The sequence below is a fragment of the Schistosoma mansoni genome (genome assembly GCF_000237925.1).
Source record: "Schistosoma mansoni, WGS project CABG00000000 data, supercontig 0260, strain Puerto Rico, whole genome shotgun sequence".
NCBI lineage: Eukaryota > Metazoa > Platyhelminthes > Trematoda > Strigeidida > Schistosomatidae > Schistosoma > Schistosoma mansoni.
The window spans coordinates 23,890-51,767 of record NW_017386123.1 but is presented as its reverse complement, the minus strand read 5'-3'; the positions used below and the strand labels follow the sequence as shown (position 1 = coordinate 51,767).

Genomic DNA, 27,878 nt, shown 5'->3' with positions numbered 1-27,878 from the left:
CTGGATGAAAACAATTTTTTCTGTCGGATATAAGAGCATGCACATTTATACAAAGAAAATTTAAAAAACCGTTCACACATAAACAAAGAATGCCTAATCAAAAGTAAGATCCTCGTATGCTTGATAATTTTTAACAATTTATCAAGATTGTTTGTATTCTTATAAAAACAAGCAACAAAAAAAGGAATAAAATCACATTTGACATAAGACGTCATACAGATATCAGTGGGGATGGTACGCACACAAATATGATTCCTTGTGTTCTTTTCATATATCTACAATATGTGCTTACAAAGTAGATCAAACAAAAGGCAGGTTAGTAAAGTGTATGCAAATAACACATGTGAATCAATGTGTCAACACAGTATTTTAATAAATTGTTTACTCTGATGGATGAACCACTCTTAAACTGTTTATAATAGGAGAAAAAAGAAAGGTTAGTAGACCACTATTATATCTGAGAAGATAATGATAGGTGGTAAAAAGCATGATAACATAAGGGTGTTAAGCTAAAAAAATGCTAAAAATTATGTGTTACGTTTTATTATTATCAGTGTCATTACTTCAGTAGTTCTAGTGTCAATGATGATAATAATAATAGTACAGTTATTAATATGCATTCGGTCGGAGGTAATAATTAAGAATATAAAATGAATCACTAGTGGCACTGAGACCAAATGACACACTTCAGTGTGAATTAATACTTAAATAAAAATTCTATTGTCAATATCCTGTGGAGGTAGACAGAAAATAGCAAAATTCCTATCTAATCTAGAAAGTATTTGACGAAATAAACGAAGTTGTTTTCATGAACGTGAAGCTCTGCATCAAATGAATTGAAGTACATACACATTATTTTAAGCCATTGTACAAATTTCGTCTTTTTATTACTAGAATCAATGTAATTCAAATGGTATGTTAGTGAAATAAGGAGTAATTTTTTCATCGAAGTAACTAACAAACAAATGCTACTGTTCTGTCATTACAAAAGCGTTCTCACTTATTGTCAAAGAATGGCGACATATCATTTTGTAGAATGATATTATGTGATTAACACAAAGAGGAAGAGAAAATGGTGAGTAATATACAGATAACAAAATAAAGCAAATTGTAAGTTAAAAACAAAAAGTAACAACATAGAAATGAAAAAAAAATTCACAGAGAAAGGAATGAAACAAGTGAAAATGAGACGAAATAAAAGCGTTACAAGCATAGTTCAATGTTCATCTACATATTCACTTAGAAGTCTAATAATAATAACGATAACAAGGAGCAACACTGGTATACCTTGATATTTTCAGAAAAAGTTAGGCGCTTTACATTCAACACAAATTATTATTGTCATTATTATTGCCACTCTCAAAACTAGAAATATTAGTCTCTTGAAGTATAAAGTCTCCAGTGAACAATTCATGAAAATACCATGGCAACTGTTCAGTTGTATTGCCGTAGGCTTTTTCCACAAATAAACCTTGGTTGCACAACGTGATTGAACGTAGTTCAGTTAGAGCCATGAGAATCCTCGGCCAGTACTGCTGTTGTTGTTGTGAAATTCCATTGATGTTAATTGAACGACTTGACATGTTATTGTGATTCATTCGATTGAAACGAATTTTTCGAATACGATTAGCATAACGATTGAACGTCTCCAATAAAATATCCTGAGTATGTTCGACAGTTTCACAGTCAGTTAAGCCAAAACGGTCTGCAGTATTGTAAATAAGAATAAAAAAAATTAAGTAATTAATTGACTAAACATGGTAGAAGACGAATAAATGCGAAGCATATATTTCTTCAGTGACGACTACAATGCTAACCTAACAAAGATAGATAGATAAGTATCGGTCAATATAACGCATTATTCTATGATATAAGGCTATACAGTAAATCGATAACTTAGTGCTTATACCTTTGGGTAAATTTAAAACGCTCTTCATTTATATCAGTTTGGGCAACCGAGTTTTACCGATAACCCTCATACACTAAATGTGCCTTAAAGCCGGGTATATATCATCTTAAAGTTAGTTAATTCCTATAGAACACAAAAAGACTTGGATGTTTATTATCAGTTGTTATTACTACAAACCATCAGTATGAATGCGTGAAAAATGAGAATGAATGAGAAAACGGATAGCAAATAATTAAAATAATAGAGAAAACTAGTCAAATATTTTATAATTCATGTATTGTGCAATTAAAATTAAAATTATTCACTATAAAGAACTAAGGTCAGTAACCGTGACCATGTTTATTTTACACAGAGTACAAGAGGCATAACAAAACTATGCTTATTTAAGTAAATGAAATCAATTTAAACTATTTGTACAAGTAATCAATAGTCAGATTCTTGGACTTTCGTGTCAAAACTTACAAACTTTATGCATACAACCAGAGTTAATCAAGATGTCCTAATATTTGATTAAATGACTTCGGTTAGACGATTAAAATATTTCGGAACTCCATCTTTCTGCAAGATTCAAACATCAGTTTGCTTTTTATGGATTAAAAACATGTAAGAATTTAAATTGAGGACATTAATGATCATGTATTTAAAACACTAATTTTTGTTCGGCATCAAAAAATCATACCGAAATTTAAAAAAACGCATTAATGCCGTTAGTTCTAACCTTTTTGTATCCGATTAAAATTAGTTAAACTTTGTATTTTACAAAATAAAATAACTAATTGACTGAATAGCTAGCATGAATAATGATTTACTTGCTAAAAGGAGAAAAATAATAGTTTATTTCAAAAAATAATTCAAGAATAATCCAAAATATCTACTTTACAAGCCGTAACTAACAACAGAAATAAATAATAGGGGGACGATTTTAAGCGATGACAATAAAACAAGCATACTTCTCTTAGTCGATGATGATGACCTGAAACTATGTGTGTTGTTGACCCTTTTCAGATGCCATTGGTTAATTATCCAGATTTCTTGTTAAATTTATTGCTTTCATATGAGTGCAGCCTGATTATGGTGATTAGTATACTGAAATATTCCACTTACTTTTTAAGGAATAGAGATAACTTTACATAAGATGCATTAGAGGTCGACCCATTATAGACAAAGTTTAGTTAATTCCAATGTAGCCAAAGTATATATATATATATATATCATTTATCTCCTCCCATACAAACATAAATATTCATAAAAACGCAATTTATTTTATTCCATAATTATGGCTAAACATCCATCATACGGAATGAGTCAAGTTTTCATGGTGGTGTTAGTTTAATCAACTAAATTATTCAGCTTATAGAAAGTAAATCGTCTGTAACTACGGGGATATAGTGATAACGTATTAAAAAAAAAGTGAATGACACGTACATATTAAGACGGGAAGTAGATAAAAATTATTCATCAGTCAGTCAAAACATCTGAATATCTGGCACGATATTGTTCAGGCTAAGATTTTATAAAAAATGAGTGTAACTTATTTACCAAGTGATCTATATACTTGGTTTTCAAACGTTCTTTAGGTGTGACAGTTAGTATCTTGATGATAACAATCGGCTTTGAATAGAGAACTAGTCCTACGAAATATTGCTTGAGAATCCATAGGTCATCATTATTACAGCACGTATAGTAAAAGAAATATTTGCCTTTGTGACTCGTAGTGGGGATAATTGAATTACAGAAGTATGAAGACTTTATACGTGAACAAGGCAAAGTTGATATCAAAAGTGACCGATAAATGTGGTTTAGTGATTAGGGCGTTTTACTTCTAGCCATTAAGTCATAGGTTAGAAATCTCCTCCTTTTACTTTGATTTAGACAACTCGATAGCATTACTGGCCCTCATATTTAGAGTATGATCCAAAGCCAAGTATATGGAAATCAAATCAGTTTCCCGTCCGTTTTTTAGTTTTTATCACCAACTGACTAAAGCTAGACAATAATTGAAAACTAGTCAGTCCTCGATTCCTACTTCACCGTAGTATGAAATTCTCCTGCAGTATTTTATTTATTTAAACACATAAATATTGGCACAAGGAAGCACCAGATATATATGCGCCACACAAATCTCATTCGATTTGTGTGAGGGATGTGATACTGCAGGTGGTTTTCTTAGGGGGCCACACTCGGAGCCTTCGACCTAAAGGTCTGATCCACAAGGCAGTGGGGCATAGTGAGGAGATGCAATCCCATGGTAGCCGGTGACCAACAACTGATTCATACGCCATTTGTTCCTTCAGGATACTGGATCCCATGTGCACCATTGGTTTGGAATCAGGGTTTTCCAACTCCCCTAGGTGGACTTTCCGTGTCCACCAACCCGGTTAAAGCGCCGGACATTCGCTCTTCGTCCTCTCAATTTTGTAAACAACACCCGGGCCACGAGAAGGTAGTGAGTAGGACTTCCCTGGCAGAGGTTATATATGCGTGGCCGTGTGAGAGCGTTTGGAGAGGGAGAGTGGACTCTCCCCACTCTCGGCTATTCGAATCTTCCCATAGATGCTTAGAATTGCAATTGATCAGTCTGTTTTGGCATACATACATCCTATATAGATTGCCTCCATATTGCTATTAAGTCATAAGCGAGACCCAAACTTAGTGCTTTTCGGTTTAAACGATTGCAAATAATGCACAGATGTAAAAGCGACTGATCGACTGCAGCTCTGAACGCTATTGAGGAGGTTCAAACAACTAATAAAAATGAATCAAAATTCATATTGTACAGGCCAGTGGTTATTAGGACTCAGTAGTTAAGTAGATAACCCGATGCCTTTTGAAGCGAACAGTACTGGGTTCGAGTCTCGAAGTGACCACAACTCTAAGAAGCAGGTACATCCAACTAACGAGTATCAAATAGGACGAAATTCACAGCCTGGATTCCACTGCTAGTCACCATTCATCTCTGCATCTAGTTCATTAATTCTTATAGTGGAGTTAGTCACTGGTGAGCATGAGACTGTTGGCAATCAGAATTGTTCGATTGGAAAGTTGAGTTAGTAAAAGACTTTTAACAAACAAAATGTGATACTTAAACATTAACATACCTGGGGACATTAATAAAATAGATGTCATTAATGCAACTTCTGTTTGGTCGATTTCAAGACGAGCTAATTTCAATGCTACCGCACGAATCATCTGAGCACATTTCACATCAGAAGTGCCTAATTGAGGGTAAATATTATTTGGAATAACGGACGCAACATTGTGTTGATGTGATGGAACATTCTGTACAAAAATATCAGCCGAATCTAATGGACTTGTTGTAAATTGTGGCTTATTATGTCCATTCGAATCAACAATTCCAAGTGATACAGCAATGCGACTTAATAAGTACGCAGCACGTAGAGTGATAATATCTAAGCAGCAGCCACGTAACAAACGTGTTTGATCGTTAGCATCTAACTAGAATAAATACAAGAAATATAAAGCTAAGTACAAGAAATATCTGGAGAAGTTATGACGCAAAAGCATCAGTAAGTATAGTACAATTATATTAGTCTACTATTGTTAACAATAACAGGTTTACAAATCTTATTTTGCTCTAGTTGAACTTTTTTAATGTTGTTTTATGGTAGTGAGGTTTGATAAAATTTAAATCTATATTTACACCTTACTAGAATACAATAACCTAAATCCATAAACGAATACAAACCTCAAAACTCTGCTTTCAGTCACATTTTTCAGTATGAGGATCGGTGATACAATCTAACTGTTCAAAGAAGGATTCGAACTATTGCCACTACTAACCGTTAGAAATCGAGTGTTTTAATCATTGACAGACACTTTCGTCATTCCTCTAGTTCATGGGAGAATAAAAGTCAATTCAAAAACCTGGATATATAAAACTTCAAAATAGTTAACTGACTTTGTTTTCCCACAGTCATATACACATATGCATACATATCGACAGTAATAATTCACACATACCAATTCAAATCCAGGAACTAATCTGGCGAATGCAACAAGTGATGCAATCATTGGTTCAATAAGTGAAGTAATTCTTGAATCTGTTGAAGAATAGAAAGCTTTTTCAGGTTCTTTGTCAACATCTCCATTGTCCATCTATTTGAGCGAAATAAAAATGTAGATATAAATAATTAGAGACTAATATCATTGCAATTAATAAGCAACGAAACATACATTTATTGAGAATATACAATAAGGGATTAATTAACTATAGCTGTGAAGTATATATAGGTTTAATTCTTACAAATTACTTATATTTTTCCATTAATTTAGAAACTGAAATTTGATATAATCCATTCGAATTTCGATGATAGAAATGGTTGAAAATTGGTTTTTCACAATCATTAAAAGCATACTAGGATAAAACATCAGTTTCGTGTTGGTACCCTGAATAATGTCAATCTGTGAAAAGTACTATCAGCAAATTGCACAAATGCCGACTGAGGACAAACTCCACTTTCGTTCGCAATTTCGACCTTGCACCTGATAAATAACCAAAATGAAGCGGGAATTATTATTTACGCTATCGTAGTCCACAATGGATGGCGTGTTTCATTCTCTGTAGTTGTTGATGGTTTACGTGACGATGAAAATGTCACTCCATCATGTTACGGAGGTGTCAAGTAAAGCACAGTCAGTCATGATGGAAGGGAAACAACATAGCAAAAGTCACACCTCCAGTTAACTCTATGATAGAAATCATTCCAAACTATCTACAAGTGAGTGACTAGACGAACAAAAACATAACCACAATTACTGACCACGATACACTAAGGTGACTTGACAACGTGAAGTTTATACCCATCCCGAATTCCCACATAAACCTTGTAACGAAAATACAAGTAGGCTTTACTGATAGAAATATTTGTATTTGAAAATTCATTTTTATGTTACTCAAGGCTGACGTGGTTGGGCCAGTAGTGTGTTCGAAGCATGCATTTACAAGAAATACGAGGGTTGGACATAAAGAACTGGCTGTCACAGGAGGTTGAGAAAAACAAAAGGGTGGACAGATTGAAACAAAATTGATATTTTGATTGTTGATTTGAACCACATAGAAAAGTAAAGACTTAGTTAGAGTCTACACAACACTTCGAATTATAGGCGTTAGGTGACATGAAACAAAATTCATCATAATGACGGAATTTACTAATCTTTCTCCTCGTAAATTCAAAGTTAATCGTCAACCATAACTGTCCATTCTTTGGCCTAATTCTCTCTGTTTGCACTGTATATCTTACGTTTAGGTTTCTATGATATCTGAAATTGATTCCACTCCGTTGTTTGTCATCTTGTTATAAATTTCTGTCGGATTCTAAGTTAACTATGATTGACTAGATATAATACATCAGTTGTCACAAGACTGTTTTCATTATGTGTAAAGCTGAAGATACTATAAAAAATATATATCTTTTGAAGTCACTTAGGTGATAATATATCATACTCGTTCTTATAAGCTATTTTTCCCCAAAGTAAAACGTTTAATCACTGCTTCAATACTTCACAATTCGGGTCCATGCACTGCTACTGTAGAAGCATAATCAAGGTATGAGCTAGAACATCAAAATGTGCCATAATTATTTAGTTGTCCATTTATCAGGACAAGAAACTCACAAAATTCTGTGTAAAAAATTAATGAATAATATAATACCTTTCGTTTGAAGCTTGGATTCAACATATTACTATAAGCTTGAACAATAGAATCAACCATATTTTGATCTTCTGTCGTCCATGGGCAGTCATTATGCACTGTATCGTTTGAATCCATTATACTAACATGCTTAGGATATGAAAATGATAAATTATCTGTTATCGCTGGCTGATCACAAGATAATGTTTGACATTTCTCAGGTGTTACAGGAGAATATTGTTGAGGTTCATAATGTGTATTTATTTGGACATTGTTAGCATTGCTATGATTAATTCGGTTATTATCTACAGCTTTCGTATACACACTTTGTTGGCTATTAAAATTACTATATTTACTTAGTAAGTTGCAGTAACCATCTTCACTAGGAAATAATGGATTTTTGTTGATTTGCATTGATACACTAGACAACTGAATTCTATTGATGGATTCTTTAAATGAAAGTGGGGTTTTAGAATTATGGTTATCATGATTACTAGCATCATTCATAAAGCACTGTGTATACGGAGCTCCGCATATAGGATTCCAGCACATATTGTTGGGCATAGTAGTTGGTTGTAATTTATCGATTGTTTGAATAGGTTGTACAATTAATTTTGCTTCATTTGCAGGTGAATATGTTGCATCTGGAGTTTTTGGATTAACAAATGAATGGATATCATTGTTGGTTACCTCCAAATAACGTGTTTGAATAGGATTACAGTTAAACTGACTTCTAGTTGTTGAATTGAGTGCAAATTGATTAGTAAAATGAATATTAGAATGGATTGTAGAATGATAAGGAATCGTCGACATAATAACAGGTGTACTAGAGATGGTGTTCGATGTAGAGATGGGTTGATTGTGTATAATATGATATTTTGATACTGAATTAGGATTTGTAATATTAGGGATATTAATTGATGGATCTGTAACATATACAGCAGTGGAGGCTTCTATAGCTTCAGCTCTTTTACGTGCTCGATTTGCTTCGATTAGACGACGTTTAGCTAAACGTTTATCTTCATCAAGTACGACTATTCGAGGAGTATTTTCGTGAAAAAAAGACAACAAACATTTGAATAACATTGAAAACTGTTGCTTTCGAGTCAACTTCTTTCTGTTTTATCATCATCGTAAAATTTGAAATTTAAGTTATATAAAACTTTCTATTAAGCTTTACACGAACCGTCAATCTACCAATATTCCACTGAATAATATTACTCAGAATGAAAAAGAATTAGTTTAGTGAATTGGCTTTACAGTGATAATACAAATTAGTTAAAGAACAGTTTAGGTTAGTAAACGTTGGTATTCATACAAATGCTATAGGTAAACGGCAACTTGATTTATTTCGTAATTTATTTATTATTTATTCAAACAAATAAATATTGATACAAAGGGGCACCAAATACATATGCGCCACACAAATCTCATTCGATTTGTGTGAGGGATGTGATACTGCCCAGGTGCCCAGACTGAAGCAGGTGGTTTTCTTAGGGGGCCACACTCGGAGCCTTCGACCTAAAGGTCTGATCCACAAGGCAGTGGGGCATAGTGAGGAGATGCAATCCCATGGTAGCCGGTGACCAACAACTGATTCATACGCCATTTGTTCCTTCAGGATACTGGATCCCATGTGCACCATTGGTTTGGAATCAGGGTTTTCCAACTCCCCTAGGTGGACTTTCCGTGTCCACCAACCCGGTTAAAGCGCCGGACATTCGCTCTTCGTCCTCTCAATTTTGTAAACAACACCCGGGCCACGAGAAGGTAGTGAGTAGGACTTCCCTGGCAGAGGTTATATATGCGTGGCCGTGTGAGAGCGTTTGGAGAGGGAGAGTGGACTCTCCCCACTCTCGGCCGTACCAGGTTATTTGGGGGCTCATTTCATAAAGAAAATATGTGTTGTGTATTCATGACAAACGTTAGTGAGATTCCTTATGTGTGACGGACCAGGATAAATGTCGGTCTAGAGATGTAACATAGAATAGTGTAAAGAACTTCAGTAATGGAAATATACAACTAGTATTTTCTATGTGTACGATGATGACCCTGAGATTGGAAGATGAATTATGCAGACTGGTCTTTTGTAGTTATCATTATATGAACTCTCATGAAGCTAGTTACACTGGTTAACTATAGGAACTTGCATTTACTTGCTCGGGTCAAAAAAAAGTGTAAGATGATGGACGGGTCGACCTCAGTTCAAATTGGTTATAAAGTGGACATTATTTGGCCGCTTACAATAACTAATTGTATTTGTACTAATCTATCAATATCCATCGGATCCACACTTCCTTAAACGGGAGAAGCATTAAGCAGGAAGAGAGACTTCATTCGCTCTTTATCCTTAATGGCCGAACAAATTTGTACGGATATGATAGACGATGAATTAATTAGAACTCGGCGGATCCTTTTGTGGAACTGTTTCCCATCCAGGTTTATTGATAGTAAACTGAAAACAGAACTTCAAGGTGGAAAAGCGTCCACAGTTTTGAAGAAAGCTTTGTTTATGAACACTGAATTTATATGGAATATAATATCAGAGTTATGAAGAACAGGCTGTCTATACCCCTCCAAAAGACCTATTATTGAGCTGAGCTTCTAATTATTTTCTTCATCAAGTTCCAAGGATAAGCTGCTTCTTTGGGCCACCACAATGTGTTTATCAGTTTATTTGCTCTTGTGGAGCAGGTTATATTAGCCATATATAGAGTGCACTTTTCGAACGAATATCTAGGCACTACCCTAAGTGACTTTCTGGAAGGGAATTCAACTTAATCAATAGATCAGTCCTCAAATATGTAATCAACTCGTCATGTACCGCCCGAATAATCATCCTTCAGAAATATCTATAGAGTAAAGAGCATTGTCAAAGAATATGTTGATTAAGCATCTGCGCATAACTGAAGCGATAACAATCCACAAATTTAAACTTGAACTCTGTGTACAAAAAAGTCACGTTCAATCCCTTATTAATCCATGGCCTTAGCACTCCTCCGAAATTTACAAATTGTAAGTAATAATAATAGTCTTATTCTTTACCTTAGAAAAGTAGACAGTTATATCATACATTTCTTCCATAAATTATCTCTTATTACTCCGAAAACTATTAAACAAATCTTTGATAGCTTTTGAGCACTTTATTACGTGATGCAACATCTCCACATTTTTATAAAATTTTATATTCGATAATTGCAAAGCTTTTGACTACCTTTGATAAATTTTTTGGATGATGTGACATTCTTCTACATTACTTCAGAATAATACACGTAAAATTACCTGTGAACACAACTATACAGCTTAAAGAAGTGGCCTTGTCGAACTACTTTCTCTTTACAGAAGTATCATCCTTTTTAATTCTACACTAATCTCACGAGATGACAGTATTTGACTAACATGAATATAGGTTCACTTAATACATTATTATTTCTCTCACCTTACGTTACCCTTATTTATTCCGATTGTTAATCTCTAACTTTTAATTGGTCTGAAACATGATTCAAAAAGAAAATACAAACTAGTTATTTCAATATTTAAAACACTGATAAATTTATTTTTTTTCAGCAATCCTAAATATTTAATTTGTATCTTAAGGGATGTACCTACAGAAATAAACTCCACCTGGAGACTTTTTATGGTTACTGTAGTTCTCATGACTAGATAAAGGAGGATGGCTAAGTCTAGAGGCTTGCAACCCCAACCCATGGAAAAGTACCTTTCTCAAAAACGTTAACCAATAAAAATCATTCAAACCATTTAAACTTCGCCCTGGAAGTTCAGGGGTTTTCAAAGAGAAGATTTATGACCCAACATGGTAAAAGCCGAGATTATTTGAAAGTCACGGAGCCGATACCCTTTCTGGGAATCAGAACAACAATAATATAGATACCTGAATTGGTCGCATAATGTGGGAGGCCGACAGGGCCGTTTGGATGGCTCCAGAGATGAAGAAGTATAACCTGGTGGTGCTCGGAAAGAGCGAAACCCACTGGACGCAAGTTGGTCAGAAAAGATGAGCTTCGGGCGAGGTGCTATTACACTATGATTATGAAAAAGAAAATGTCTTGCACACACAAGGAGTTGTGCTGATACTCACCTAAGAAGCTCAGAAAGCACTCGTAGGATGAAGATCATGGGGCTTCAGGATCATCAAAGTGTCCTTTAAAATAAGGAAAGGAGTTATTACAGTGAATGTTATCTAGTGCTATACACCTACCAATAATAGGAGTGGAGACCATATCGACCAGTTTTACAAGGGGCTACAGTCGGTCTTAGAGAAGTGCCCAGAAAAGGACCTGATCATCCTGGTCAGAGATGGATAATACTGGGTATGAAGATGTCATGGGACGAAGTGGACTGGGAGAAAGGGACGAAAATGAAGAGAGATTTGATAATTTGTGTGCCTTCAACGAAATGGTTATAGGGGGTATTATATTCCCGCACAAACGCATGTAAAATGCTATATGGGTTTCACTGGATCACAAAATAGAGAACCAGACCGATCACATTCTCAGCAATAAGAAGTTCAGAAAGCCCATGTAATAAGTGAGGAAAAAGAGAGGAGCTAATATAGCTTCAGGTTACCGTCTGATAGTAGCCAAGATAAAAATGAAGCTAAAGAAGTGCTGGATCACTGGACAAAAAGCATAAAAAGATTTTAATTCAGTCTCTCTTCGATAAACTGACAAATACAACGAATTCAAGATAGCTCACACAAATAAGTTTCAAGCCTTACTAGGTCAATTCAATAAAGAGGAAACTACCAAGGATGATAACTGGAAACGGATTAAAGAAGAAATAACGTCAAAACTCCAATCATAACGAGAAAAGCTGCGCGAGAAGGAAATTTGGGAAAACGATATCATACAACGCAGAAACCAACAGGAAAATATCGTAAACGAGAACGACCAATCAAGAACAAACATGATAAAACAATGACTGAGATTCAGAAATAGTGAAAAAGATTGATAGAGCACTTAGAAGAGCTCTTGTATAAAATAACCTAACTGAGCCCATTGAACATCGAAGCAACACACACAACAAATCACTAGCAAGAATAGCAAAGCAGAAGGACCAGACAGACGGAGAGGCAACCACAAAGATCTTCAACGCTCTCTTCAGAAAGGTCTGGGAGCAAACATAACTACCAAGAGACTGGAAAGAGTGACCCCTCATCAAAATACCGAAGAAAAGAGATCTTCATAAGTGCGAGAAGCACAGGGGGATCACACTACTCTCAGTACCATAAAAGGTTTTCCACAATCTTGTCAAAACCAATGGCAAATTCAGTAGACACCCAACTTTGAGATCACTAAGCTGGCCTCAAAATAGGCCGATCATGTACGGAACAAGTCGCGACACTAAAGATCATTGTTGAACCATCAATTGAATGGAACTTATCACTGTACATCGATTCTCTTAATTATAATAAACCATTTAGCATCATGGACCACAAAACCCTGCAGGATCTTCAACATTATGAAGTGGCTGAAAAGATTGTTAGTATCATATCAAACTCCTACAATGAGGTAAATTGCCAGTGAAGATCGGTGTCAGACAAGGCTACCTTGTCTCATCTCTTCTCTTCCTGCTAGCTATTGACTGGATTACGAGGACCTCTAAAGCTCATGAGGAGCACGAAATATGGTGGACATCTTGAGCACAGCTGGATTACCCGGGCTTTGCAAGCGTCTTAGTCGTCCTATCGCACACAGCAATAAATGCGAGTGAAGACACCAGGACAGATTTGCTTGTCGACCTTTTGTCTGTGCTCCCCTACGTCTCAATATTGGTAACAGGCTTAAGTATGTAAGTAAGTAAGGTAGAACGCGGATATAGATAAGAGGGATAGTGGTAACAAACTTCACATCTAAAAAAGTATTCCTATGGTCTGAATATCCTTCCATGAGATTATATAGATGCTGCAAAGTATTCCTACTGGGCCAATAAATCACTGAATTTGCGATTGACTATTGAAGAAACCAGTAAACTCACGGATAATGTTTTTGACTATTTTGTGCTACTCATAAGTAGATTATTTTTATTTAGTAAGGTTTTTGAGATTTAAAATTGATTGTTTTAAAAAATAATGGATATTATGAAGAATCTGGTTTAAGTTTCGTCATTATGTTTCAATGTTCTTCATCAGTGCACGTTTCTGAATATTTTCGTGGTACAAATCAACTCTCTTTTTACAAAAGAAAAGTAGAATTATTAAAATTAGTAATGAGTTACAGTGTCTTTTCTCAAGTTACTTTGTGGTGATTTAAATAAGACAGAAACAATCTAAAGATACCCATGAATGTTTACACTATATAAATAGAATAAGGGAGCAGTAAATGAGTTAGTTTAATGTTAACATATAATCAATTGCCGTGTAGATTTTTAGTATTGTTTTGATATAGTAGATCCGTTGGCCAGAGACCAGATAACAAATCAACTAGCAGGTGAGCAGGTAATCAAGACAAGATGATGGAGCAGAATCGGTCACAGTTTACGTAAACCGTTAGGCTGTATCATAAGTTTAAATCCGTAATTGTCAATAAAAAGGGGAAAGAAGAACTAAAACCGTATTTGGCGCTACACCATGGATGGACACCATAAAACAGAATAGCTCATTGCAACATGTGAAAAGAACCTATGACAGAACAAGTGGCAGATTTCTTATTGATGTCCTATGCTGCGCGTGGAACAACATGTGTTAGTAAGTAACTACTGTAAGTGATGTGTTTATTGAAAGAAATTCTTCCTTTAGTAGACATATATGTGTCAGCACAATCGGAATTCTAAAGCGTTTATTTTCTTTTCCCGCTCAATCTATCTCATTCTAATTGGGATCGATCTATGTGTTACTAGATATAACTTAGATAATTCGAAGAGAGATAGACACTGAGTTGAAATTTATTTGATTTTCAACGGAAAAAGATGAATGACAAATTGTAACCTTTCTGCTTATCAAAAATATACTATCATATCATAAAGATACCTTAGTATCGGTTACTATATTAAGCCCATGTACCATATTCTAGCTTCTGGACAAGACAATTTATTCATTCTTCTTGAGTCACATTTTGACCTTGTCAGTTATTCGCTTATCAACCCTGACTGTTTTAATACGAGCGTATGTGTGTATACACTTCTTATCTTATTCATCAAATGTCTGTAACTTATTTTTGCGTGACCATAAATGTCGATTAACACTTGACTGAACTGAGTTGGCTCACACATCTTCTCCACTGTGTGTCATTTCGCTTCTTCGATCTTTTGTCTGGATCAACGATCGTATGAAATATACGTATTCTAAATTCATTCTCGTATTTGACTTATTTAATTCCGTTGTTCACCGGCACGAGTCAAGTCAATGATCATATACGAGAATAGTCAGGATGTATATTTCGATAGCAATTATTTGATAGCAATCAAAAGTGATCAGCCTAGAGTCAGATACTGGACCACTAAAATACTGTGGAATTCTAGCCTTTGAGTGGAAGTTTGTATTAACTAACCAAACAACATTCTCTCCAACATTTTTATTGCCTTCATCATATGTTAAATTGTTTTCATACAACGGAAAATTATTCCCAAGGCGAATGTGAATTTATTCAGTTACTTCATAGTTTAATCATGAGAATATTACACATCGAAGCTACGTGCACTGTATTATGATAAATTGTCACTCCAGATAATGCGCAAATTCAATAATTCTGTGGATCAATGCACCTAACTTTTTATTTAAAATAATATTTCACGTAGCATAAAATGATGCATTTAATCTCTTCCAAAAAGACAAGATTATGGTTATTGTTATAATTAATTCAAACACAGTTAAGTGTACAATATGAAAGCCATAATTCACTTGGTCACATCAAGCTTTATTATTAATAACTGGTAAGATTGGTTATTCTTTGGTGATAGTGACCTTGTATATGTATATACACATCTACACACTAGTATAAACTACCATCAATTTTGTTATTATTTTAATCATATGACCTCATATAAAACACGCCTGATTTTCATATTGTAGACGCATGAAATATGAAAATAGGTCTAAACTTATGAAAAACAAAAGTTGACCTATGGCTTATACATAAAAATTACCATTCAAGTTAGTGATTTTCTGATATGGTAAATTATGGATTTATCGACCGAATTTCCTGTGTGAATAAGTATGACAAAATAATAACAATAATAATTACATAAAATTGGTTGGAAATGAGAAGATATAGATAAATCTAAATATTACTTACGATCTTTAGCCATCCCACCGCTAATGCATCTATCGAAGCGACATTTTTGACAACTATTTCGATTTTGTTTATCAGATACAGAGCAGCGACCTTGAAACTTGCAAGTATAAATCAATTTTTTCTGTACTGAACGTCGAAAAAATCCTTTACAACCTTCACATGTCATAGCACGATAGTGAAATCCAGTTGCATTATCACCACAAACAACACAAGGTTCAGGGCCAGCCAAAGGATCCATATAACTTGGGATGTAAGGTTCTCCTATAGTAAACGAAAAATAATGAGCCATACAGATTAAAATGTACATAGATCATATGATATGTATTGAACACTGAATTCCTGTTTAACTAATGTCTGTAAGACTGTATGCGTATAAGTATCAGTGAAGATAATAAAATTTACTACTACTAAAGGTGAAATGATAAAACGATTTGTCAGAAGAGTAAACGTTGTTTGTTATGTACATCTTATTCACACGATTATTAGACACAACAATTTTGTGACTGAACTGAAATTAGGATTTGAATAATCAGGTAGGTTTCTACCTTTTTCTTTCACTTAACTCAGTTATTCTCCGTCCCATTGGGCAGCTAATTGGAGGTCTGTGTCTTATACTTGCTGGTAGAACATGCTGACGAAGACACTCGTAGAGAAAATACAGTTGTTTTCCAGTGGAAGCCTGCCTTTTGGTGATATTCTCCCATTTTCGAACAACGAGAAGCGCACTACGCTGATATGATTTTGAGATGGTGGATTTTGATGGTAGACTCCTACTTGAAGTTTGTGATGATTTCGTTCAGAAGATCGATGAAAGCCCCACGATCAAACCACCCAGCTCAGAAAACAAAACTCCATCAAAAATGGTTTCTACCTCAATGGACAGGGTATAGAGCTTTTGAGATAAAGATCACTTTTTCTTATACTACCGAAATCCATGTTCATTTGTGTCAACATCAAATATAGTTACCGATTCTCCAAAGCCCCCAAATGCCCTGGTACGGCCGAGAGTGGGGAGAGTCTGCTCCCCCTCTCGAAATACTCTCACATGGCCAGCGAATATATAGCATCTGCCAGGGAAGTCTTACTCACTACCTTCTCGTGGCCCGGGTGTTGTTTACAAAATTGAGAGGACGAAGAGCGAATGTCCGGCGCTTTAATCGGGTTGGTGGACACGGAAAGTCCACCTAGGGGAGTTGGAAAACCCTGATTCCAAACCAATGGTGCACATGGGATCCAGTATCCTGAAGGAACAAATGGCGTATGAATCAGTTGTTGGTCACCGGCTACCATGGGATTGCATCTCCTCACTATGCCCCACTGCCTTGTGGATCAGACCTTTAGGTCGAAGGCTCCGAGTGTGGCCCCCTAAGAAAACCACCTGCTTCAGTCTGGGCACCTGGGCAGTATCACATCCCTCACACAAATCGAATGAGATTTGTGTGGCGCATATATATCTGGTGCTTCCTTGTACCAATATTTATGTGTTTAAATAAATAAATAAATAAATAGTTATTTAAAACGGTTCTGTTTTATTGACAGGTTTAGTATAAGTGACAAAAGTGATGTGCTCAACTGTTAGTCACGCTGTAAATTATGTATACGATTTCATTCAAAAAATATAGCTGGTCGTAGATAGATTCTTGGAGACTTCTAAAACATTTTATTTTTACAAACATTACAAAAACCGGAAGAGATACTTTTCCAAGCATTCACGCTTTAAAAATCTGTCCATCCATCTAACAGAATAATTACGTGATACGTGGGAAGAACACAGAAACATGAGTAGATATTCAATCATAGTATTCTTGGAAATTCATTATCCATAGGTTTAATTTTACGTTTATACTTCAGTCATACAGGGAAATCGTTTTTTTTTAATTAAAAATAAAGACGGAAATGTTTATTCCTCTTGGATTTATAAACACTAAGTTGATTAAGTAGAATTTTAAAGTCATTTAAAACAAACCACTATATACGGATTAACTCAAAGGGATAAATGAATATAATTTTCAATTACATAACCAAAAATATACAATAGAAACAAGAAATTTGCTTCGACAACTCAATGAGTCATAAAAATAGAAGTTTCGTTAGCTTGCTATACATTTTTTCAATCTTTGTTCAAATAATATTGAGCATACAAAAGAACTCAATTTGTCTGTTAAAACTCTAGACAAATGATGAATGATTTATTTAGCCTAACATAACCTTCACCTCTATGTCTAGGAAAGGCAATAATAAAAAGAAGAAATCTAATTCAGGTCAGACATTTTATTATTCTTTGTGCAACTGACTCCAACAGATACAAAAATCTAGGTTTTAAAAAGGTTAAATGGATAAAGTTCAGTATGTTTAATGAGACAATGAGTAAACCTTCTAGTTAGAATAGCTCATGATGCACATGTGCCAGGAAAGATTGGTCAAATCAACCCCTCACGAATGAAATAAAATTAATTTCCGTTACAAACTCAGTAGCTGTCTGAGCTTGGTAGCTAAGTGCATAACGTGTTGGGTATTTGGAGTAAAAGGTACTGCGTTCGGGTCTCAACGTGAACATCAACACTGTGGTGCAAGTAAGTCCGGCTGACGAGTCCCAAAGGAAAAAAAGTACCATTGAATAGATTTAACTGACTAAATTAGCATACACATTACATGGTCTTCTAGTTTTTTTTCATTTTAAAAAAACAGGTAACGTGATTGAAATTGTATCCAATACATACCAGGGCCGTGAATATACAATTCGGCGAAATATGGTAACTATTACCAAAAGTAGTTGATGTCCAGAAAAGTCTAGAGCAATGTTTAGTCCACTAAGTAAAATAATCAGGGCATAATTCGATACTACATCTTAGAGCACAGTAAATAAAAATAGATGAATGTGAAACGAGAAAATTCGTTGCGAGATTCATGTAGTAGAAAACTAACTGTCCAGAAAGTTTGCGCTAGATACCATATACAAGAAAATCTTGACTGTTTTGCTTTCCCATGTTTACTTAATTTTAGCGTTACCGATTCTCTAAATACACATAACCTCTTCGGTTCACTAGTACAAGACCGACTGGTTATATTTTTGAGATAAGAATTTAACGAGAGACTAGAATTTCAATTGATTATGTAGAGTTGGACATTAAAATATTGTGATGTAGACTGACGATAATCATAACACTTGATATTATTATGTTTGTTGATAGGACAGCGATTGTCAGACTGTAATCAAACAAAATGGAATCTTCTCAATATTTATTAGATTTAAAACAAGTAAAAATAATTGTTTGATTTACGCCAATCTCAGCATGATGTTGTAGGGTCAGTGAAATATCTATGAACCCAAGTCAAACTAGTTTATTATTAACAATGGCAAACATTGTTAATTAAATGAATTCGGTAACTAACAGGTGTGACAGCTTGGCAGCAATCTAGCTGTCATTGATTTTTAAAAATCTCAAGTACTAAAATAGAGTTTATATAAAATTTCGAGTACTAAACTCTAATACTATGTATCACATGCAAATTCTCGTAAGATCATCATAGGTGTTTGAAAAATAATAAAATAAGGTTGTATTCAATTTGGAACACAGAAAATGGAACTTTTTCTAAATGAATTACAGATAAAGAAATTGATTTTATGACTCGAGTATAGTTTTTATAACGAACTGAAATTAAATAGATAATAATTGAAAACCAGAAAGCCTTATGCAGATGTTTCGCACAATTAAACAGTTAATCAGAAGTCCACGTTCAACACTGTCAAATCAGATCAAACTCGTAATATTTTGATCTCTTTCTACGTTACAGCTAGAGAAGTACAATACTAAATTTCATCCTTATAGTTTATGTGAGGTCGTGATGAACACTATCTTCAAATTAATTTCATGATGAATGTGTACAATTACTTGCAAACCATATCTAAAATAAACTTTGTCTTCTCATCGAGTTATCTAAATGAAACATATAGACTGCTTGTTTTTTTAATTTTATATATTATTGATTTAAAAAGAGACTTTTGGAATTTAACTATAGACTAAGTTAGAAGTTAATTCATATCTAAATCTTTATGTGTATAAATTAATTCAAAATATAGTTTAATAATATTTTAGTAATTTTCTATAGTAAATTGCACATAAGATGGATCTACTGATTGTATATATATTCAATCACTAATAAACTTTGAATAATCCATAATAATAATAACAAAGCAGTATATTGAGAAAAAGTGTATGTGTTCAGTAACTATTACTTTTTGTCTATTTTTGAACTTTCGAAAGCTCAAATGTTTTGATTAGATAGCCTACAAAAACGTTGGAGATAGTTGCTTGTTATTATTTAGTCCTTATGATCTCAGGGGATATTAAATAAAAATTTATTTATCGCGTTTTAAATCTCTTGTATGTGTGTTTATGTGCATACTCACGTTCACTGGCCAATGTTGATTCGTTTCCAATCTAATTTTGTTTTTATTACCCCTTCTATGGGTTTTTTTCAAACTATTAAAAGTAAAATATTTCATAATGTTCTTTGAATAACACAGACGGAAAAAGAAATGGTGGAACAAGATTGTTCAGAAAAATTGTATTGTTCTATATACATTACCCGTATACGTATATATATAAACGTATTTTGAACTGAGTTTAGTTAGTCATTCTTATGCCCTTTGACCTAGTAATATGGTTAAGGTCACAGCAAGTGTGTATCCATCCGTCTCTCTCTCTCTCTCTCTCTCTCTATATATATATATATATATATATATATAGCATCAATGCATTGATTGACATAGACAGACATACGACATACATTAAAGCTAAGTTCTGTTAAATTACCACGAATGCTAATCCGATAACTAGAGGTACAAACCTACGCACTGATGATCAGAATTTCAAGAAACTTGAGGACAATTATGACAGAAATTGTATGATGAAGTTTGAATACTGCACATATGGATGTCGTATTCATCAATAACCGTGATAATTACTAATATCAATATACAAGTAGTTATGTGACACCATGGAAAGCTTCTTTAATTTTATAGATTTTTAGTTAAGTACAGATACAGATGAATTGCAATAATACGACACAGAGTAAAATGCTTTACTACATCAAGTCATTCCAGTCAGTCAGTTGTTGTAGCTAACTATGGTGTCACATAACTACTTGTGCAACGATATTAGTAATTATCATTGTTATTGATGCACACAACAAATCATTTAGAATACCTGGCTTCGGGAAATCATCTTGAAGATGTTTATAAGAATAGAAAGCTCCCTCTCTTTGTCCTGATATGGACCGTCTCAGACGTTATTGTTGTTCGAATTTACTTAGCCCACTCGAGACTTGACAACACTAATGATGAATCTAATAATGGTTATTATGAAGTGAACAAATTAAACGATTAACTGTATTTAAACATTAGAGAATTGGTAGCTAATATTCCATGTTAAACGCTGAAGGAAAAATATTGCAAAGCAATAAAAATACCCTAACTGAATGGAACTGTCAGCCCTTTTTATAATGTTGTTTGTAGACAATGTAATACAAACTACTAAATCCAAACTCATCTAGCTTTGCATAGCATTTGTTAAGAGGATTACATTTAATTCTTAATTTTCTTAACCAAAACAAATTAAGAATTTCGAAATACTACTTAGTCTAATCCTTTGAATAATTTTGTGATGAGCTAGACCGAAAAATTAAAAAATTGCAACATATATCGTCTATTGCTAGAAAATGAGCCTGTATAAACAATTAATTAGTAATAAATCAGAAGGGGTTTTTGTGGATATTTCAGTATTTTCATAGTTGAAATCATGAGTCAATTGAAGCTAGACCACCATGGAAAACCTGGAAGCACTGGACGGCCGTTTCGTCCCATTATGGGACTCCTCCAAGTCTGTTGTAGAGATATCAACTCACTGAAGACAATTGGTGAACGGTTGCTCAAATTCATGGATCAGTTGAAGTTAGACATTAACACAGTAGGATATCGGCTCAGTGGTCTATCGGCTAAGTACTCCGGCGCAAAGCTGGTAGATCACGGGTTCGAATCTCGCGGGTGCGGGATCGTGGATGCGCACTACTGAGGAGTTCCACAATAGGACGAAATGGCCGTCCAGTGCTTCCAGGTTTTCCATGGTGGTCTAGCTTAAATTGACTCATGATTTCAACTATGAAAATTAATAATAACATTATCGAATATTTTCGAACAAATATGTATCTTTAAATCTTTATGACATCAAATAGGTTTAGTCCTGTGAATGATTAGGCATCATCTTAAAGATGATTGAATGGACTTATATCAGCATACTTGAAAGCAAGGGGTTGTCAAGTATGTTTTAGATCACATAGTCTAATAATAATCATGACAACAAACAAATTATTATTTTTGCAGATTGTTTACTTTTGTAGTATGATTAGAACCTTCAAACCCTTTTGATTCAACACCGAGACGCATATATCTTAATACTTACCGGGGATCAAGAATTTTTCAAATATAATAGCATTTAATGGAGGAGAAAATTTATAAATCCGAATTTAACAATTATATAAAGAGAATATTTGGTAACTTACTTTTTTTAATTTTAGGAGGATTTGACAAAGTACTTAATTTTATCTGACATTTATTTGTTATATTTGAGTTACGTGATGGTGATGATAATAATTGTGAAGCTGTATTCACTTGAAAAGTACTAGTTTGGGTATTCTCAATATTAAAGGCCCGAATATCTTCCTTCAGTTTATTTTCTGTTACAAACACTAAAGACTCCGTAACATGAGTAATAGGAGGAGGTAATGGAGGATATGAAGTTTGACTTTCGGTAGGTTTCAATGGTGAGTTTGTGTGGTATTCCAGCTGTACTGACTGTATGTCGTTGTCAAGTGTCGTGTGATTTAGAGAGACCAAGTTACCGTGTTGCGATGACTCAAGATTAATGTGTTTAGACAGCAGCTGTTTGTACTTCATGGTAGTCTGCGAAGAATGATAGGAAACTGAAAATATATTGAGATAATGCTAGTACGAAACAAAATTATTTACAGAAAGGTAAACTTGAAAAATTCCAGGTCAAAATAGACTATTGTCGTTATGATTGGTTTATATTATTAGTCGAAATAATTCAGCCAATAGAAAGTGAGATTAAAAACCACACGAGAGCAAAAGAGGAAAATAAGAAATTGAATACAAAAAGGTCAAATAAAAACTGAATGATCGATATCCATAATAAATTGAAAAATAATGTAGATAAAAATGGAGGAATAGTTCATTGAAAAATAACGAATAGATGTGAATGTTCAAGAAAGAAGAAACACATAAATAGATGAAAGAAAAACATAAGTGAGAAAAAAAAAGAACTAAAGTAAAATAAAACAGTACCGAGAAGATTAGTCAGTCATAAAAAATACAGTTGCATTCAACACCGAAGAATTTACTGATATTAATCGCTTCCCGGCTCTCTGAGCTAAGATCATGTGTAGTATCTGTTCTTTGCAGTGTAATTTCTGCAACGGTCTCTAAACTGAGACCAATGAAATTACCTGTATTTTTCACCTCCAGACGGGTGCTGTGAGCTTGCTCAACCCCGTCCACGGGTCGGCCTCGTATTGCATTGCCTCGAGGATTGGCCCATTAATCAAACAATACAGTTGCCTTCAACACCAATCAATATATACAATTCATCTTCAACAGACACTAGTCCGTCCCTTAGTCCTTCCGTCTCTCCATCAATCAAACAGTTCATACATCAACATCAATTCAATCTATTCGACACAACAATCACAATCTCACCAAATACAATATACAATTTATTTCACTTCACTTCACCTCAATTCACAAATACGTGTTGCTTCATATGCGCACGATTCTATGTGCAATTGAACACTGAACACTTGTCATCGCTATCGTGTCGGTGTTCCTGTTGGTGTTCATAGTCATGGTGTTGGTGGTATTGGTATTGATAGTTGTAGAGTGCTACATGTGTTGTTAGTTGTGCTTTTTGTGGTGTTCTAATTGGTTGTGGCATTGTTATCGGTAGTGATAATGGTTGTGTTATTGTGTAGGTGAGAGTGAGTCAATGATTGTGAGCATATGTACGTGTCTGCGTGTACACTGAGAGACGTTTGGATAGATGCGATGTTGTGGGTGATAATGCAATAAGTCGCTGTATTTTGAATTAAGTAGTATAAGGCGTGTTGTTCATGTGTAGTAGAGTTGAAGTGATTTTGCTATTTTGCATATTGAGTTAGATGTGGCAAGTGATTTGTATAGTGTGGAGTGATGAAAGAAGGCGGATGAATTGGTGCGATGTTGGGTGATGTGAATGCATAGTGTTGTGACTGAGTGATGCTTGCAAATGATGCAGTGAGTGCAATGTATGCGAGTGATGCATTTGTGTGGATTTTGGTCGGTACATGCTTATCGCTTCTCGGCTCTCTGAGCTAAGATCATGTGTAGTATCTGTTCTTTGCAGTGTAATTTCTGCAACGGTCTCTAAACTGAGACCAATGAAATTACCTGTATTTTTCACCTCCGGACGGGTGCTGTGAGCTTGCTCAACCCCGTCCACGGGTCGGCCTCGTATTGCATTGCCTCGAGGATTGGCCCATTAATCAAACAATACAGTTGCCTTCAACACCAATCAATATATACAATTCATCTTCAACAGACACTAGTCCGTCCCTTAGTCCTTCCGTCTCTCCATCAATCAAACAGTTCATACATCAACATCAATTCAATCTATTCGACACAACAATCACAATCTCACCAAATACAATATACAATTTATTTCACTTCACTTCACCTCAATTCACAAATACGTGTTGCTTCATATGCGCACGATTCTATGTGCAATTGAACACTGAACACTTGTCATCGCTATCGTGTCGGTGTTCCTGTTGGTGTTCATAGTCATGGTGTTGGTGGTATTGGTATTGATAGTTGTAGAGTGCTACATGTGTTGTTAGTTGTGCTTTTTGTGGTGTTCTAATTGGTTGTGGTATTGTTATCGGTAGTGATAATGGTTGTGTTATTGTGTAGGTGAGAGTGAGTCAATGATTGTGAGCATATGTACGTGTCTGCGTGTACACTGAGAGACGTTTGGATAGATGCGATGTTGTGGGTGATAATGCAATAAGTCGCTGTATTTTGAATTAAGTAGTATAAGGCGTGTTGTTCATGTGTAGTAGAGTTGAAGTGATTTTGCTATTTTGCATATTGAGTTAGATGTGGCAAGTGATTTGTATAGTGTGGAGTGATGAAAGAAGGCGGATGAATTGGTGCGATGTTGGGTGATGTGAATGCATAGTGTTGTGACTGAGTGATGCTTGCAAATGATGCAGTGAGTGCAATGTATGCGAGTGATGCATTTGTGTGGATTTTGGTCGGTACATGCTTATCGCTTCTCGGCTCTCTGAGCTAAGATCATGTGTAGTATCTGTTCTTTGCAGTGTAATTTCTGCAACGGTCTCTAAACTGAGACCAATGAAATTACCTGTATTTTTCACCTCCGGACGGGTGCTGTGAGCTTGCTCAACCCCGTCCACGGGTCGGCCTCGTATTGCATTGCCTCGAGGATTGGCCCATTAATCAAACAATACAGTTGCCTTCAACACCAATCAATATATACAATTCATCTTCAACAGACACTAGTCCGTCCCTTAGTCCTTCCGTCTCTCCATCAATCAAACAGTTCATACATCAACATCAATTCAATCTATTCGACACAACAATCACAATCTCACCAAATACAATATACAATTTATTTCACTTCACTTCACCTCAATTCACAAATACGTGTTGCTTCATATGCGCACGATTCTATGTGCAATTGAACACTGAACACTTGTCATCGCTATCGTGTCGGTGTTCCTGTTGGTGTTCATAGTCATGGTGTTGGTGGTATTGGTATTGATAGTTGTAGAGTGCTACATGTGTTGTTAGTTGTGCTTTTTGTGGTGTTCTAATTGGTTGTGGTATTGTTATCGGTAGTGATAATGGTTGTGTTATTGTGTAGGTGAGAGTGAGTCAATGATTGTGAGCATATGTACGTGTCTGCGTGTACACTGAGAGACGTTTGGATAGATGCGATGTTGTGGGTGATAATGCAATAAGTCGCTGTATTTTGAATTAAGTAGTATAAGGCGTGTTGTTCATGTGTAGTAGAGTTGAAGTGATTTTGCTATTTTGCATATTGAGTTAGATGTGGCAAGTGATTTGTATAGTGTGGAGTGATGAAAGAAGGCGGATGAATTGGTGCGATGTTGGGTGATGTGAATGCATAGTGTTGTGACTGAGTGATGCTTGCAAATGATGCAGTGAGTGCAATGTATGCGAGTGATGCATTTGTGTGGGTTTTGGTCGGTACATGCTTATCGCTTCTCGGCTCTCTGAGCTAAGATCATGTGTAGTATCTGTTCTTTGCAGTGTAATTTCTGCAACGGTCTCTAAACTGAGACCAATGAAATTACCTGTATTTTTCACCTCCGGACGGGTGCTGTGAGCTTGCTCAACCCCGTCCACGGGTCGGCCTCGTATTGCATTGCCTCGAGGATTGGCCCATTAATCAAACAATACAGTTGCCTTCAACACCAATCAATATATACAATTCATCTTCAACAGACACTAGTCCGTCCCTTAGTCCTTCCGTCTCTCCATCAATCAAACAGTTCATACATCAACATCAATTCAATCTATTCGACACAACAATCACAATCTCACCAAATACAATATACAATTTATTTCACTTCACTTCACCTCAATTCACAAATACGTGTTGCTTCATATGCGCACGATTTTATGTGCAATTGAACACTGAACACTTGTCATCGCTATCTTGTCGGTGTTCCTGTTGGTGTTCATAGTCATGGTGTTGGTGGTATTGGTATTGATAGTTGTAGAGTGCTACATGTGTTGTTAGTTGTGCTTTTTGTGGTGTTCTAATTGGTTGTGGTATTGTTATCGGTAGTGATAATGGTTGTGTTATTGTGTAGGTGAGAGTGAGTCAATGATTGTGAGCATATGTACGTGTCTGCGTGTACACTGAGAGACGTTTGGATAGATGCGATGTTGTGGGTGATAATGCAATAAGTCGCTGTATTTTGAATTAAGTAGTATAAGGCGTGTTGTTCATGTGTAGTAGAGTTGAAGTGATTTTGCTATTTTGCATATTGAGTTAGATGTGGCAAGTGATTTGTATAGTGTGGAGTGATGAAAGAAGGCGGATGAATTGGTGCGATGTTGGGTGATGTGAATGCATAGTGTTGTGACTGAGTGATGCTTGCAAATGATGCAGTGAGTGCAATGTATGCGAGTGATGCATTTGTGTGGGTTTTGGTCGGTACATGCTTATCGCTTCTCGGCTCTCTGAGCTAAGATCATGTGTAGTATCTGTTCTTTGCAGTGTAATTTCTGCAACGGTCTCTAAACTGAGACCAATGAAATTACCTGTATTTTTCACCTCCAGACGGGTGCTGTGAGCTTGCTCAACCCCGTCCACGGGTCGGCCTCGTATTGCATTGCCTCGAGGATTGGCCCATTAATCAAACAATACAGTTGCCTTCAACACCAATCAATATATACAATTCATCTTCAACAGACACTAGTCCGTCCCTTAGTCCTTCCGTCTCTCCATCAATCAAACAGTTCATACATCAACATCAATTCAATCTATTCGACACAACAATCACAATCTCACCAAATACAATATACAATTTATTTCACTTCACTTCACCTCAATTCACAAATACGTGTTGCTTCCTATGCGCACGATTCTATGTGCAATTGAACACTGAACACTTGTCATCGCTATCTTGTCGGTGTTCCTGTTGGTGTTCATAGTCATGGTGTTGGTGGTATTGGTATTGATAGTTGTAGAGTGCTACATGTGTTGTTAGTTGTGCTTTTTGTGGTGTTCTAATTGGTTGTGGTATTGTTATCGGTAGTGATAATGGTTGTGTTATTGTGTAGGTGAGAGTGAGTCAATGATTGTGAGCATATGTACGTGTCTGCGTGTACACTGAGAGACGTTTGGATAGATGCGATGTTGTGGGTGATAATGCAATAAGTCGCTGTATTTTGAATTAA

General features: G+C 35.3%; 1 protein-coding gene across 1 annotated transcript; it reads right to left on the bottom strand.

Moving 5' to 3' along the window:
* Positions 1–162: 162 nt before the first annotated feature.
* Smp_174260 (thyroid hormone receptor,putative) lies at positions 163–22,805 on the bottom strand. Its single transcript, XM_018792497.1, has 6 exons — positions 22,373–22,805; positions 15,812–16,072; positions 7,581–8,593; positions 5,891–6,025; positions 5,008–5,365; positions 163–1,705 (listed from the first exon to the last, which is right to left on the bottom strand). The coding sequence occupies exons 1-6, from the start codon at positions 22,764–22,766 to the stop codon at positions 1,323–1,325; spliced, it is 2,544 nt and encodes an 847-aa protein (XP_018644416.1). The 5' UTR covers positions 22,767–22,805; the 3' UTR covers positions 163–1,322.
* Positions 22,806–27,878: the final 5,073 nt, after the last annotated feature.